The following is a 14,922-nucleotide window of genomic DNA, read 5'->3' on the forward strand; positions in this document are numbered from 1 at the left end:
TGTCCTTCTATCTCAATTCGTTCCAAAGATAGCGTGATTACAACAATACAGATAGACGGACATCGCTAAATCGACTTAGAAGTTTACGCTAATCAAGAATACAGGGTTGCCCATATTCGACGGACCCATCTGGCAACGCCATAAGTTTTGACAGAGATGTCACATCGCTTAATGACATACCGCGTTTGAAGCGTCAGTCCAAGCAGATTTTTACCATGAACCAATACACGCCACGCGAGCGTCATCGAAATGGCCGAAGATGACGAGCAATTTTGGAACAAAATTATCATGTCCGATGAAGCCCATTTCACATTGAATGGGACCGTAAATAAGCAAAATTGCCGTTTTTACGCCACTGGAGATTCAAGAAGTGCCTCTTCATGACGAAAAAGTCACAGTTTGGTGCAGCGTTAGTGCGAAAACGGTCATTGGGCCGTTTTTCTTCCAAAATGAAAATGGCCATGCTGTTCCCATCAATCAGGAGCGTTATCGCGACATAATGACCAATTTTGTGATGCCAATTATTCGTCGAAAGCGTATGAGGTAGCTCTGATTTCAACAAGACGGCGCTCCACCGTACACAAGTCGCATAACAATCGATTTTCTGAAGAATTTGTTTCCGGGGTCCGTCGAATATGGGCAACCCTGTATATATACTTTTTTGGGTTTGACATGAGTATTTCGAGGAATTACAAACGGCATGACAAAGTTTATATACCCTCCATAGTATGGCGGAGGGTATAAAAATCCACCACTGTTCATTGATTTGTTTTTAAACCAAACACCGAAGGTTCAACTTGAGCACTGTTCGTATTCATGCCGCTGAGTAAGTATTTGTTTGCATTTGTTTTTGACATGGCTTAAACCACCGACCGACCGACCGACCTCGTGTGGGATTAACAACAGCTGTTGGCTCAGTTGTTTCGTATGGCTCGCGATCGTCATAGTCAAACGGTACGTTGTCGCGTTATGTTGTCTCGACGGTGAAGTGAATTTTAATTTCGTCTTCGTTTTCATTTTCGTTTGTGAATGCAGCAGGCGGACAGACGTACCGACGGCAAGCAGACGACAATAAAAAAAAACATAAACTTAATCACAAGTGTTTAAATTATTTGTGTCAATTGCAATTCAACCATAAACGATCGTTTATTTGTTTGTTCGTTCGATTGTTTAACGGTAATTCTGCGGCTGCATTTCCCCTCTCTGTTTCCGATCGGACACAGTGCGTGCGCGATTAGCAGACGTCATGTTCCTTAAGTGTCGCAATTTGGCAATACTGCTGTTGATTTTAGTGAATTTAGTTGCAAATTGCCAGTGTGGCGGTAAATACATAACACCCGCGATCTCCGATTATGAGGATGATCTAATGTCCCCGGCATCACGTGTTGTCTATACAAGTTCAGCCTCCGCAGTGTCGTCTCTCGGCAACACCGGCGAAGAAGACGATGAAGACCATCCGGGTCCAATATCTTGCGAAATACCGAATGAAGATAAACCGGGTGTGTGTTTAAAAGTCAGTCAATGCACAGCCTATTTACAAGTTCGAAACTCAACAAATTTACCCGCGGAAAAAGTGAATTTCCTGAAAAAAGTACAGTGTGTCAGCAATATATCGTTCGATGAGAGTCGCGAAAACTTAGAGCCGTTAGTTTGCTGTACAGCCAACGGGCAGGATTATCGTTATCCTAGTTTGCGGTTTACAAAATTCGAATATCGTCGTTTCCAGGATGCCACGGCGCGTTTTAAAAAGAAGAAACTTAAACGACGCATACAGACGGTGGAACCAGTCGAAGGATTTAATTTATGGAATGAATGTGGCAAACAGGTGACACATCGGATATATGGTGGTGAAATAGCTGAATTGGACGAATTTCCATGGTTGGCGTTATTGGTTTACAATACAAGTGAGTGTTTGTTCGATTTATATGTCAATATTGTCAATTTGGTGACTTCAGTTGGACAACCTTGTTTACTGAGCGGATCGATTTTTCTTAGTCCTTGGATTTGGGTGAATGACTTAATGAAGAAGGGAGTATTGTTTCAGACCGAATTTTTTTCCATAGTGATATAAGTGCCTTTTTATACCCTACACCACAAGGAGGTCAGGGTATTATGTCTTTGTGCATATGTTTGTAACAGGCAAAAGGAAACGAGATAGACCCATAGTTCCTTTTGATGATCTGAGTTGATTTATGCATGTCAGTCCGTCTGTCCGTCCGTCTGTCCATGTATTCTTGTGAACAAAATGCAAGTCGCATTTATTATCCGATTGAGATGAAATTTTGCAAACAAAATTTGTTTGGCCCAAGAACGAACCCTATTGAAATTGGAGATGATCGGTAAAAATTTAGATATAGCTCCCATATATAACTTCGTCCGATTTACCTTTTATTGTGCACCAAACGTCTAATATTTGTCCAAATGGGATGGAATTTGGCACTTACGACCGAATTGAGTCTAGAAGGTAGAATGCCAAATTTTGTGAAGATCGGTTCGGATATAGCTATAGCTCCCATATATATTGTTCATCCGATTTGTTTTATTTGTTACCCACAGCCGTAATATGCACTCCGTAACAACGATATTCAGGGAAATATATCAAATACAGCTCAGAAATATCTTTGCCAAATTTTATCGATATCGGTTCAGATTTGGATATAGATCCCATATATATCTTTATTTGATTTCAAATTAATTTTGCACCAAATGGGCAATACAAGTCCGAATTTAAAAGATACAAATGCTTCGGCATATTTAGTCCTTTGAATTTTAAATTATAATTATAATCATAGCGTGTATGATTGAATTCTCCCAAAAAAACTTTTAATTATTAAGTGGAGCTCAACTAAATTAGCAAAGTGGTGTAGGGTATCATAAAATCGGCCCCGCCCGACTTTAGGACATTCTTTACTGGTTTATAATTAAAGAAGTGTAATTTTGATATGTAATGTTCCCAATCTTGTTTTGGATTTTAACGAAAGAAAAAAAATTCTACACAATTATTACATATTCGTCGTTTTTTAATTAATAAAAAATAACAAAAAAGGGCCGAACTTTTTGTACCCACCACCATTTGAAAGAATCTTGAAAAATTTCAAACAAATTCTACCGGAAAATATCGCTCAAATGAAACCCGTTATATGGGGGCTATACGAAGACGTGGTCCTGCATAAGTAATTTGTGTCATAGGCTGTAGTTACTGTTTCGAACTTTATATACGAAATTTGAAACAATTCCGGTGAATAACATTGCAAAAATCATCAAAATACCGAATATTGGGAGAAACCGTTATATAGGGGATATATATAGTATCGTGGACCAATATAGTCTATTCTCTTGCAGAAGGTAATATACTACCAAGGAACTCCTTTTGTGAATTTTAACATTGAAAAATTTAGCTGAAATCATCAACATACCGAATATCGTGGGGTACCTTTATATAGCTATAATATATCGTAGACCTATATCGCCAATTCTCTTCTAGGGAATAAATTACTCACATCGAACTTCTTGTGAGAATTTTCAGACAATTCAATTCTCTTTCAGGAGGTAAAGTACTCACAAATAACTCCTTGTTTGCAATTTCAGACATTTCCATTGAAAATGTGTCTAAAATCATCAAAAGACCGAATATCGGGGGTACCGTAATATGGTGGATATATTATATTGTGGACCTATATAGACAGTTCTTGTTTAGGAGGTAAAGTACTCACAAATAACTCCTTGTGTAGAATTTCAGACAATTCCATTGAACAAATGGCTGGAATCATCAAAATACCGAATATCAGGAGGTACCGTTATATGGTGGACCTATATATACAATTCTCTATCAGGAGTTAAAGTGCTCATAAAGAACTCCTGGTGTACAATTTCAGACATTTCCATTGAAAGATGTGGCTAAATCATCAAAATACCGAATATCGGGGGTACCGTTATATGGGGGCTCTACGATATCGTGGACCATATTCGAACTAGGCCTGCCTGCAGACAAAAGACAGATCTGTGCAAAATTTTAGCTTCCTATCTTAGTTCGTTTTGACTGTAGCGTGATTACAGGGCACAGGGCTAAATCGTCTTTGAATTTTACGCTGATCAAGAATATATATACTTTGGGTCTAAAATTATTATTTCGATGAGTTACAAACGGAATGACGATCTTAATTTACCCTCAATACTATGTATGGTGGAGGGTATAAAAACTGTTTTAACATATCATGAATAAGAAAACATATAAACAAATAAACAAAAAAGTAAGCAAAAAAGTTTGTCGAGGTCGACCATTTGATGCCCTACAAAACTACAATTAGGATTAAAGTACTGAAGCCCTTTTAAATTTTATAAAAATTCCACTAAGAAACATCCATCATCTCAATATTATAAAAGCAAGTCTTTAGCCAAATTCCTCCTCTTTTCGAATAACCACCATAGATCTGGAACCAATATTTTCCAAAAACATAGGATCTCCAAAAAAAGTATAGGTGTTATTTGATGAAGTAGAGGTTGATACTATGTTAAATACCTTTCTTTGGGAGAGAGCAGCAATATGACATGTTCCATATTGAACATGTCATATAGTCCTGCCAAAGCCCACATTATTTTACGTAGAGCTTAAAAAATTGTCAACGTTTTGATATAGCCGTGTTGATATACCTCCTTTTATTCGGTATTTTCATGATTTTTGTAACATTTTTCCATGGATTTATCTAAACATTCGTATTTGTAGATCATAGTAGGTTCTAGCTCCGGTGGCGGAACATTGTATGTATAGGTCCCATATAACGGTACTTCCCGATACTCGGTATTTTGATGATTTGACACATTTTTCCACGGATTTGTCTAAAAATTGTTATTTGCAGTTTATAATGTGTTCTAGCGCCGCTAGCAGAACATTCAATATTTAGGTCACGTTTTCCCATAGCGCACATATAACGATACCCTTCGATACTCGGTATTTTTACAATCTTAGTCACATTTGCCCATGAAATTGTTTCAAATTTAGTATTAAAGAAGATTTGGTAGATGACAATCCTTGAAGTACCAAATTGTCTATAGAGATTCCCGTTTTGGTATGGCCCCCATATAACACCACACCCACTTTAAGGGTTTTTGAAAAATTAAACAGCATTACTGGTGTTTGTACTTTAAAGTAGAACTCGTTTGAATTCAGATACTTTTATATAAAAATATTGTCTTTACCCAAAGAAGAAGGGTGTTAAAAATTTGCAGATCCCAACCTTCGGTTTTGAAGTCGGACGGTTGGATTTTAAGCCGACGTTACACATTACTTGGAAATGCGCAAAGAAAGTTATTTTGCTTTTTATTTTTTATGGAATAACCCATTATTTTAATCCAAATGGTAATTTTGAAATTAGTTTGTTCACATTACCTTTTAATGCGTCAATGGACTCATACAGTAACTCAGTTATTGCTGCGTAACACGGTCTAGTTGTTAATTATGTGAAAATTCAAATCTGTTTGTCAATTTTTAATTAATTTGTTGTGTGTTCTGCGTAGCTGTATGTCTGCATTTCCTATCAAAATATGTTTTTCATATGAAACATTGACTCTAGGAATGTGTTCAACATAATATTTAATTTATTCGACAGGAATTTGATCACACGTTAAGTTAAAAAGATCGAAAAAAAATATTTATGAAATATATATTTATTTCCATTGAAATGAATCAAATATTTGCACATGTGTGTACTTCTTGCCGTTTTTTTTAGCTAAAGGCTTGTCTCATTCTGGGAAAACAATTCCAATGAAACATTGTATGAACAATCTGTTTTAAAGGAAATTCTTTTAAAAAATGAAATGTAGTCATGACTATTAAAAATTGAATCGAAGAATTTCACGTAGCTCTAGTGCTAAAGAAAGAAAAACTATTGCATTTTCCATTTTTATCAAAAAAAAAAAAAAAAACTAGGCATGATCACGTTATTGAATTTACAAAATTTAGAAATTTGTTAAAGCTAACGATCAAGATCGTAGAATATTTGACGTAAGACAAAATTAAACATTTGCTAACAAAGTTTTTACTGTCAATCCTTGACTTTACTAGAACGACTAGAAACAGGAATATACTACGTCAAATACCAAATTCGCTCTTCCGCAAAGAGGAAAAATTTTACTTTCGTTTAGGAAAAATTTTACTTCAGCGCTGTCCTAAACTCTAATCTCCTAAAATTTATCAATTTGAAAAAATCGCATGCGATAAAAATTAAGAAAAAATAAAAATATCATTATTGTCATCTCTTTATGCGATTTTTTTTAGATTTTATACTTTTATGCCAAAAGGGCATTCTGAATTGATAAAATGTGTCAAAATCGATCCAGCCATTCTTGAGATATAAGCAATCTAGCTAACATCTCCTTCCGTTGTATATATTATATCCTATATTTACTGTCGGCATCTATGTAACGGTCAGAATTAACCTGTTCGTCTATTTGTGATTTCGCCGGGATTAAAAATGATCGCGGTTTAATGGAGAATTTGACTTTTATTTAACACAAATGTTATGGTCTATTTCACCCACTAAATATTACCCGATGACCATTAAAATTGGAAGGCTTCTGTCCAGCCCTAAGCTCTAGCCCCATGCTAACTTCCGCGTTAATTGGTCTATAATTGCGACACGTAGAGCAACAGCAAAATCAGGAAATTTTTCAAGTTTTGGTCTATTTTAAATAGTATGCGATCATCTCCAAAAGCAATAGGCTTCTATTCTGGCTCTAACCCCACCTCTGTTCTAAATTTCATGAAGATTGGGCCCCAATTGCGACCTGTAGCTTGATTACAAATTAACATGGACAGATGGACGGACGGACATACATAGCTAGATCGACTCAGCTCGGATATGGATGTAGGAATATCCATATATACTTTCCTATGTAGGAAACCAATATTTCGAGGTGTTACATAATTTTTGTCTCAATCAAACTTATAATACCCCTAACACATAGTGTTGTAGGGTATACATTTGGATGCATTTTTCGCATATTTCATTTTTTCTGCCAATAGAACATTCTGAATATTTAGAATTGTCAAAATCTTCCTGCCGTTCTTGAGTTATATGCGGCCTACCAAACATATAAGAATGTATGTATATGGTATGCTAAATATATGATATCTTGAATATCAATGTAACGGCAACGGAAATTTAGCAGGTTAATATTCGCGGTTAAAATAACATTTCCGTATTTTATATAAATCTTATGGTTTATCAATTCGATAAATATTATCCGATGACAATCCAAAAAAAAACAAAAAATGTCAAAGAGCCACGCCCAAAGATTTCCCTTAGTTTTTTGACCCGGAGAATTTGGCCAATATTTACGCACTCCGTAGTGTTGTTAAGTATTCAAAACAATTTCACACGAAAGTTATGGTCTATTTTACAGCTAAATAAAATTCAATGGTCATCCAAAATGCTAGACTTCTTCCCTGTCCTTAACTCTCTTCTGATGCGAAATTCCGCGTCCATTTGCGCCTCAATATGTACATCTTAAGAACAATGGCTTTTATTCTGACCCTAACCCTACCCCCATGCAAAATTTCGTGAGGATCGGACGATAATTGCGATACGCATATAATACCCTCAAAACGTAGTGTTGGTGGGTGTAAAAATTTAGAAAATTTACAATTCAAAATTGTAAGTCAAATTGAAAGAATCGCAAGGGATAAAAAATATGACAAAAATTGAAAAAAATCGACAAAAGATATTCACTTTTTATTGGTATATTTTTCCTCCATTTTCTTGGATTTTATCGTTTTGTGGCAAGATACCATTCCGAATTGATGGGATTTGTGAAAATCGGTCCATCGGTTCTTGATGTATAAGGAGAATAAATAAGATCAATTCTTTTACATATATCCGATTTCTATATATCCGATTTCTTGGCTATTAGCATCACTGTAATGGTCAGAAGTAATATTTTAATGTATTTTTTATTTTTCTGGGATTGAAAATATTCGCGTTTTGGTGGAGATTTCCTATTTTCTTACATAAAAGTTTGGGTCTATTTTACCCGCTAATTATTGTCCGATGATCGATGAAATTGGTAGGTTTCAGCCCACTCCTAAACTCTAACTCCATGTTAATTTTCGCGTCGATTGGTTCATAATTGTGGCCTACAGACCAACTGCAAAATCAGGAAATTTTTCTGTTTTTGGTGCATTTCTTCAAAAACAATAGGGTTCTGTTCTGACCCTAACCCCACCTCCATTTTCAATTTCGTGAGGATCGGTTCATAATTGCGACCTGTAGCTTGATTACAAATTAACATGGACAGACGGACGGACATACATAGCTAGATCGACTCAGCTCGGCGAGATAGGAAGACCAATATATACTTTCCTATGTGGGAAATCAATATTTCGTGGAAATCAATATATAGTGTTGTAGGGTATAAATATCACAAAATGTAACCAACCAAACCAAAAGACATTTCCGAATTGGTGTGAATGACATCACTTTCTGTTATATATTTAGATTAAAATTTTAGAAAACACTTACTGTTTAAAATTCAAACATTACGGATATCCATTCCTTCTGTGTTAGCTATACTCTGTTTTTGTTGGCATTATCTGAGAGAAGCACCAGAGGGAGGCAGCTAATTTAGTCTATTTTCCCTGCAGATATAAGTCTAGCATCCCCTAAATTTAATCGCTTTAACTAATTAAGAATTTTGAATAATATTGGCTATTCACATACCTAACCTAAACAATATATAAACATTCAGATTTAGATACAAGTCCCAAATATAGGTTCATCCGAATGTTAGCCATTTTGAAGATTTCGACCCCGATTTTCATCCAAATCAACATATTCAACACATATTTAATGAAAGTCCTCACTTTGGTACAATTCCCATATAATGGCACCTGTTTTCATATTTTAGGGATTGCAAGGATAGCCATATAGTTTTATGGCCAAAATCATGGATTCACATGGTGTAGGTTATAGAAATTTCGAATCTGCCGAGCTAATCGTTGTTAACTGTTTTTTCTTAAGGACTTTTATAAAATATTTCTAAAACTAAATCCTTAGGGACATCCTTAAGTATATATGTTCAAGTGTAGCATTTTATCTAATTTTAGTAAAGGAAGGCCGATGATAAAAATATTTTAAAACTTTATATACATATATCTATACATATATATATAACATATATCTTCATCGATTTCGACTAAAATTTTTATGAAGCATGTGAACTCTAGTACCAAATTTCACCGATATATATTGTGCGTGTTATAACTTTGAAAGGATTTACACTAAAATCGGGCATATAAATCGGAGCTATATCTATTGGGAGCTATATCTATCTATATCTATATCTATCGGGCATATAAATCGGAGCTATATCTGAACTGATTCTTATTATACCCTCCACCATAGTATGGAGGCTATATTAATTTTTTAATCCGTTTGCAACAGCTCGAAATATACATTTTAGACTCCACAAAGTATATATATTCTTGATCAGCATAAAATTCTATGTCGATTTAGCGATGTCCGTCTCTCCGTCTGTGGAAATCACAAACAAAATGAAGAGGGTTGATAAAATTTTACTCAAATGTATATTATATTTGCATGACTTTTGGTATTGAAAATGGATCATGAAGGTCCACGTTTTGCTATAGCCCCCCTGTAATGGTACCTCCCTATTTTCTGTATTTTGGTGATTCAGGCGACATTTTTCACCGGAAATATTTTAAATTTGTTATTTGTAGTTCGTAATCGATACTACAGTCTATGACAGAAAATTGTCTGTGCAAGTATACGTCTTCGTAAAGCGCTCAATTTACTTGTTTTGAACTTTTGTATTATGCTGACAATTGTCTAAAACATCTTTATCACTCATTTCAGATGAATATGGCTGCAGTGGAGCGCTAATTGATGATCGTCACGTGCTAACAGCGGCGCATTGCGTTAATGGTGAGGCCTATCGTGAGAAAAAGGGATTGTAAGCGGTATAGTTTATTGCCAATATTAAGAGTCACTTCATCTAAATTTCCTGTATGCTTTTGCTATTGCAGAAAATATGTGCGTCTGGGTGAATTCAATGTGAGGACCGAACCGGATTGCATCGAAGAGCCAAACTATTTAAGTTGTGCCGATGCAGCCATGGACATGAGTGTGGAAAAAATCACCGTACATCCAGACTACAAGGACTACTCGTTTAACAAACTAGATGATATAGCGGTGATACGGCTCAAAAATCCAGTTTCTTTTACACATTTTGTCATGCCAATTTGTTTGCCGAACAGAACCGAGGATAGTCCATTCGAAAAGGATCAAATGTTTTCCGTATCTGGCTGGGGCCGAACAGACTTCTGTGAGTAATTGATAACGGAGATTTGGAAATTACATACGTGTCTAATGTTCGCTTCTTTTCAGTCAATAAATATTTCGTCAATATTCCCAGTCCAATAAAACTCAAGTTACGCATTCCGCTGATGCCACGTGAGAACTGCACCAAAGTTTTGGATTTGTATGGCATACGCTTGGGCCCCAAACAACTGTGTGCCGGCGGAGAACATGCCAAAGATACCTGCGCCGGCGACAGTGGAGGACCGCTAATGTTTTTCGATCGAAAACATTCGCGTTGGGTCACCTATGGCATTGTTAGCTTTGGCTTTACCCAGTGTGGCCTCACCGGCCACCCGGCAGTCTATACAAATGTTGCCGACTACACCGATTGGATACGAAAAACCATCGAAGATTAGTGATTTTTCAATTGTGTATAGTACTTGATGCTTACTGTTAATTTATATTATTTATTTTATAAGCAATTTATTTGTTATTTATAAGTAAATCATTTGTTAATTTGTTTAGGAGATTCCAATTGTCAAGAGATTGTAATTTATTTAGTAACCTTGTAAATTCTTTTCAATTTATTATTGTAAATAAAATTTAAATACATAATTAGCCAACAGTTTTAAAGTATGATGTACGAAATATTGAGATATTAATGTAATTAGCGTATAACTCACAAATTCAAGAATAAAAAAGACATATGTAATAAAATAATTCCCATATACATGTGAAATGTAAAAGCTTTTTTTCTTGGAATATGTGGTCAAGATAGAGACTACATTATTTAAAATAAAGCTAAATATTTAAAATAAATAAAATAAAGCATAATAGTTATTATTGGGTCTAGGCATTGCAAATCGTCCCATTTTTCTGTACTTTGAGGGATTAAGCAACAATTTCAAAAAGATCCATGAAAGGTGGCCCGATTTTGACAAGAAAAAATTAAATGATTGGGTTGTTAATAGGCCAAAATTTTGCTTCAAATAATCTATACAAGTCAGATGGGTCAGTAACTCCCATATAACAATACCTCAAAATGTTCCATGCTTTATACTTCTGGTTTTCATTAGGTATATTTCCATCTACATCCAATCTACAATTTGGTATAGCTTCCATATAAAAGTACCTCCTGACTGTCGAGCTTTAAATACTACAATTTGGATCTAATTTGACAATTTTCAAAAAATAAAAACAGGTAAAATTTCTGTTAAAATCAAAAAAAAAAAAAAATGTGGCCGTTAGGCTATACGACGAGAGGTACTATTATATGGGGGCTATGCACAAACGTGGATCTGTACATACAATTTTCTGTAAGAGGCTGTAATATTCCTTACGAACTTCAAATACCAGATTTGAAACAATTCCGATGAATAACGTCGTTAAAATCATCAATATACCGAATATAATAATATTTTCTGTCTTAGGCTGTACTACACAGCGGATATTGTTAATTCCTTCGAAATCACAAATACATGTAATGTGTAAATCTGAACTTTACATTGATACTTATTTCGTTGACGAGTATAGCCAAATATCGGAGAAAAAGGAAATTATATAGATGAATTTAAATGTTGAAATATTGCTTTAAAACCCCATTAACACAACATAGGACACTAATAAAGGGCAGATGCTATGACGATTTACATGCCCTTGTGGTTTCGGTCAAAAGCCATGATAAAACTTTTGCCGAACTATATGACATTATTTCAAGAATTGAAATGAAATTGAAATGAAAGAGGAAGTTTTTTTTTAGTGAAATCTGCATTCTAGTCTACCGCAAATTGTAGTGTTGTAGTTTGTCAAATGTCCCGTCCATATCCCTTGCTTACATGTTTTAGTATGTACAATATTTGTGCAAAATGAGGTCCATTCATTCTTCTGTGATAATATTTCGATATATTTTATACCGTTTTGATATGATATTTTAAAAAACCCGCATGTTCAACCTGTCTCCTCAGGATCAATTTATACCATTAATAAAACATAACATTTTCGGATCTTTTGTGTTTCCAAAAAACCCAGTCTTAAAACAGTCCTACATATTTAAAATCCTGCGTAAATTGTTGTTCTTTCCCTACGTCGTTCCAATTTTTTCACTTTATGATTTATAAAAAAAAAATCTAAGGCCTATATCTTACTACTCTTTTGTAAAATGTTTCCAATTTTAGTCATATTTTTATCGCATGCGATTTTTTCAATTTGACGTACAATTTTAATTTTTGGTTACTACTTAAATAGCTCTTGAAAAGTATTCATAAAAAATCCTTACGACCAATTCCTAAAAAAATCGGTGATTTCGGCTCAAATTATCCTTAACGATTATGGCTCGTTCTTTAAAAAAACCATCACATTCTTTAAAAATTCATTATTATGACTAGATAGATTAAAATAATATTTTTCAGAAACTATATGAATAATTTTCTTTAAAATCTATTACGAAATACGAAATTTACCTTTAATTTAAACAAATGGGTATATTCCAATTTTCATCGCTACCTTACCATATTGGTGTGTAGGGTATTTCAAAAATACTCTTCCAACGCACTACCCAAGGTTATATCAAAAATTGTACATTTCCATGGCCCCTCAAACACTCTCTTCTTTCCATAACCAAAAACATTAACAAGATGCGATGCGACCATAATAACAAACAAATGCTTTTAGACAAATCAATTTGGGTCAAGGTTAACAGCAAATGGTCCACCCAAAGAAAATAAAAGAAACGCAGAGATGCTAATCATATGCAAACAAAACCAGTAACACTTCCCCACGCACACTGCTCAAATATTGTTTGGGATGGATGATTAACAGCTTGTGTATGTGTATTTATTATGGTATCATCATTATCGTTTTTAGGTGCAAATGATCATATGTTCAAGCCAGGTGGCTAACTTCATTATTACCATCAAAACGATGAATGATCAATCAATAGTTGGCGCCTTTAAGTCTTGCCAATGATGATGACAAAACGTAAATGACACAAAGCGAAGTAAAACAAACTAGCAAAATGATCGATAGATGTAAACAAACCAAACAAACATCGAATGCAGAAGAGTAACAATGACTTGCTGTCAGAGAGACTCACAGTGACAGCACAAGAAAACATTTGTTTAATGTAAACAACATTGCATTGTGGGTACTCATGTCTCACGGAATTGTAAGTCAAGTTCAAAAGATGATTTGACACTTTCACTTTTTGTTCAGCGTCGCGACGTTTATAGCAAAGCTATCAAGCAGAAGTGTGTTGCACGTATTGATTGTGTGAGACAATTACGTATAGAGCAGGTATGGTAAAACAGGTCATAATGGTGCCGGTTTATCGAAAAGCGGAAACACTTGTCTACAGTGATTTTTTTACACTTCCGTAATAACAATTTACGAATATTTTAATGAAGTGCAAGAAAGAAAAAAATAGTCGCAATAAAAAGATCACAACAGGAAAATTTTGAACGTAATTAAATAAGTTTTATAACCAAGTGGGTTTCTCTATGGAAACGGAAAAGGTTTATTCTCAATTTCAAGGGCTCACAACATTAAATTTTGAGTGACAAATTTAAAGAGTATACAGTAGCTCCGAGCGAAAATCGTCCACAGCAAAAATTTTTTCTTTCATGCAATATATGATTGTTCATGCAATATATGATGATGATCGAATCCACTAACAGAAGAAAAATATATTTTTATTAGTGTATAGGGTACTAGAACTAGTCGTAGAACAAAAGTTTACTGTTTTTATTTATTTAACAAAATAATAGTATTTATTCGAAAACTCACCAGATTTCTATGTAAACGCTAAGCTCGTACAGCTTACATTTATACGGCAACCCTGTTTCGAACGGCGTCCAACTTCCCGCGATTGTTGGAAAATGTATTTGGGGAAGTCTCTAAAGGCTAATTTATCAAAAATTTCCACGTGTTGTGTAATTTACTGACGTAACTATTAAAACAAGTAAAAGAGCTGTAAGTTCGGCCGGGCCGAACTTTTAATACCCTTCACCATTTGGTACAAATTTACTAATTTTCAAAAAAATAAAATCCGTTAAAAATTCCTTTAAAATGTTGAAAATACCTAATGTAGCCGTATATTAGAGTCTATACGACAACGAGGACCTTCATAGGCAAATTTTGTCACAAGCTATTATAATATTCAAATGCGAAACTTGCAAAAAAAACTGGCTGTAGCATCCATTACGAACTTCAAATACAAAATTTGAAACAATTCGCTAAAATCATCAAAATACCGAATATCGGGAGGTACCGTTATATGGGGGCTATACGAAGACGTGGACCTGCACTGACAATTTTCTGTCATAGGCTATAGTATTCATTACGAACTTCAAATACCAAATTTGAATATCGGGAGGTACCGCTATATGAGGGCTATACGAAGACGTGGACCTGCACAGGCAATTTTCTGTCATAGGCTATAGTATTCATTACGAACTTCAAATACCAAATTTAAAATAGTTCCGATAAATAATGTCGCTAAAATTATCAAAATACCGATTATCGGGTGGTACCGTTATATGGGGGCTATACGAAGACGTGAACCTACATGGCTCATTTTCTGTCTTAGGATGTAGTATCCATTTCGAACTTCAAA

General features: G+C 34.8%; 1 protein-coding gene across 1 annotated transcript; it reads left to right on the forward strand.

The window, feature by feature from the left end:
- The first annotated feature begins 881 nt into the window (after window positions 1–881).
- On the forward strand, window positions 882–11,017 carry LOC101901591 (CLIP domain-containing serine protease B8). The gene is made up of 4 exons (XM_005185308.3): window positions 882–1,904; window positions 9,870–9,966; window positions 10,040–10,338; window positions 10,401–11,017. Exons 1-4 carry the CDS (start codon window positions 1,247–1,249, stop codon window positions 10,727–10,729), a joined length of 1,383 nt encoding a protein of 460 aa, XP_005185365.1. The 5' UTR covers window positions 882–1,246; the 3' UTR covers window positions 10,730–11,017.
- The last annotated feature ends 3,905 nt before the right edge of the window (window positions 11,018–14,922 follow it).

Source organism: Musca domestica, unplaced genomic scaffold, assembly GCF_030504385.1.
Source record: "Musca domestica strain aabys unplaced genomic scaffold, Musca_domestica.polishedcontigs.V.1.1 1, whole genome shotgun sequence".
Classification (NCBI taxonomy): Eukaryota; Metazoa; Arthropoda; class Insecta; order Diptera; family Muscidae; genus Musca; species Musca domestica.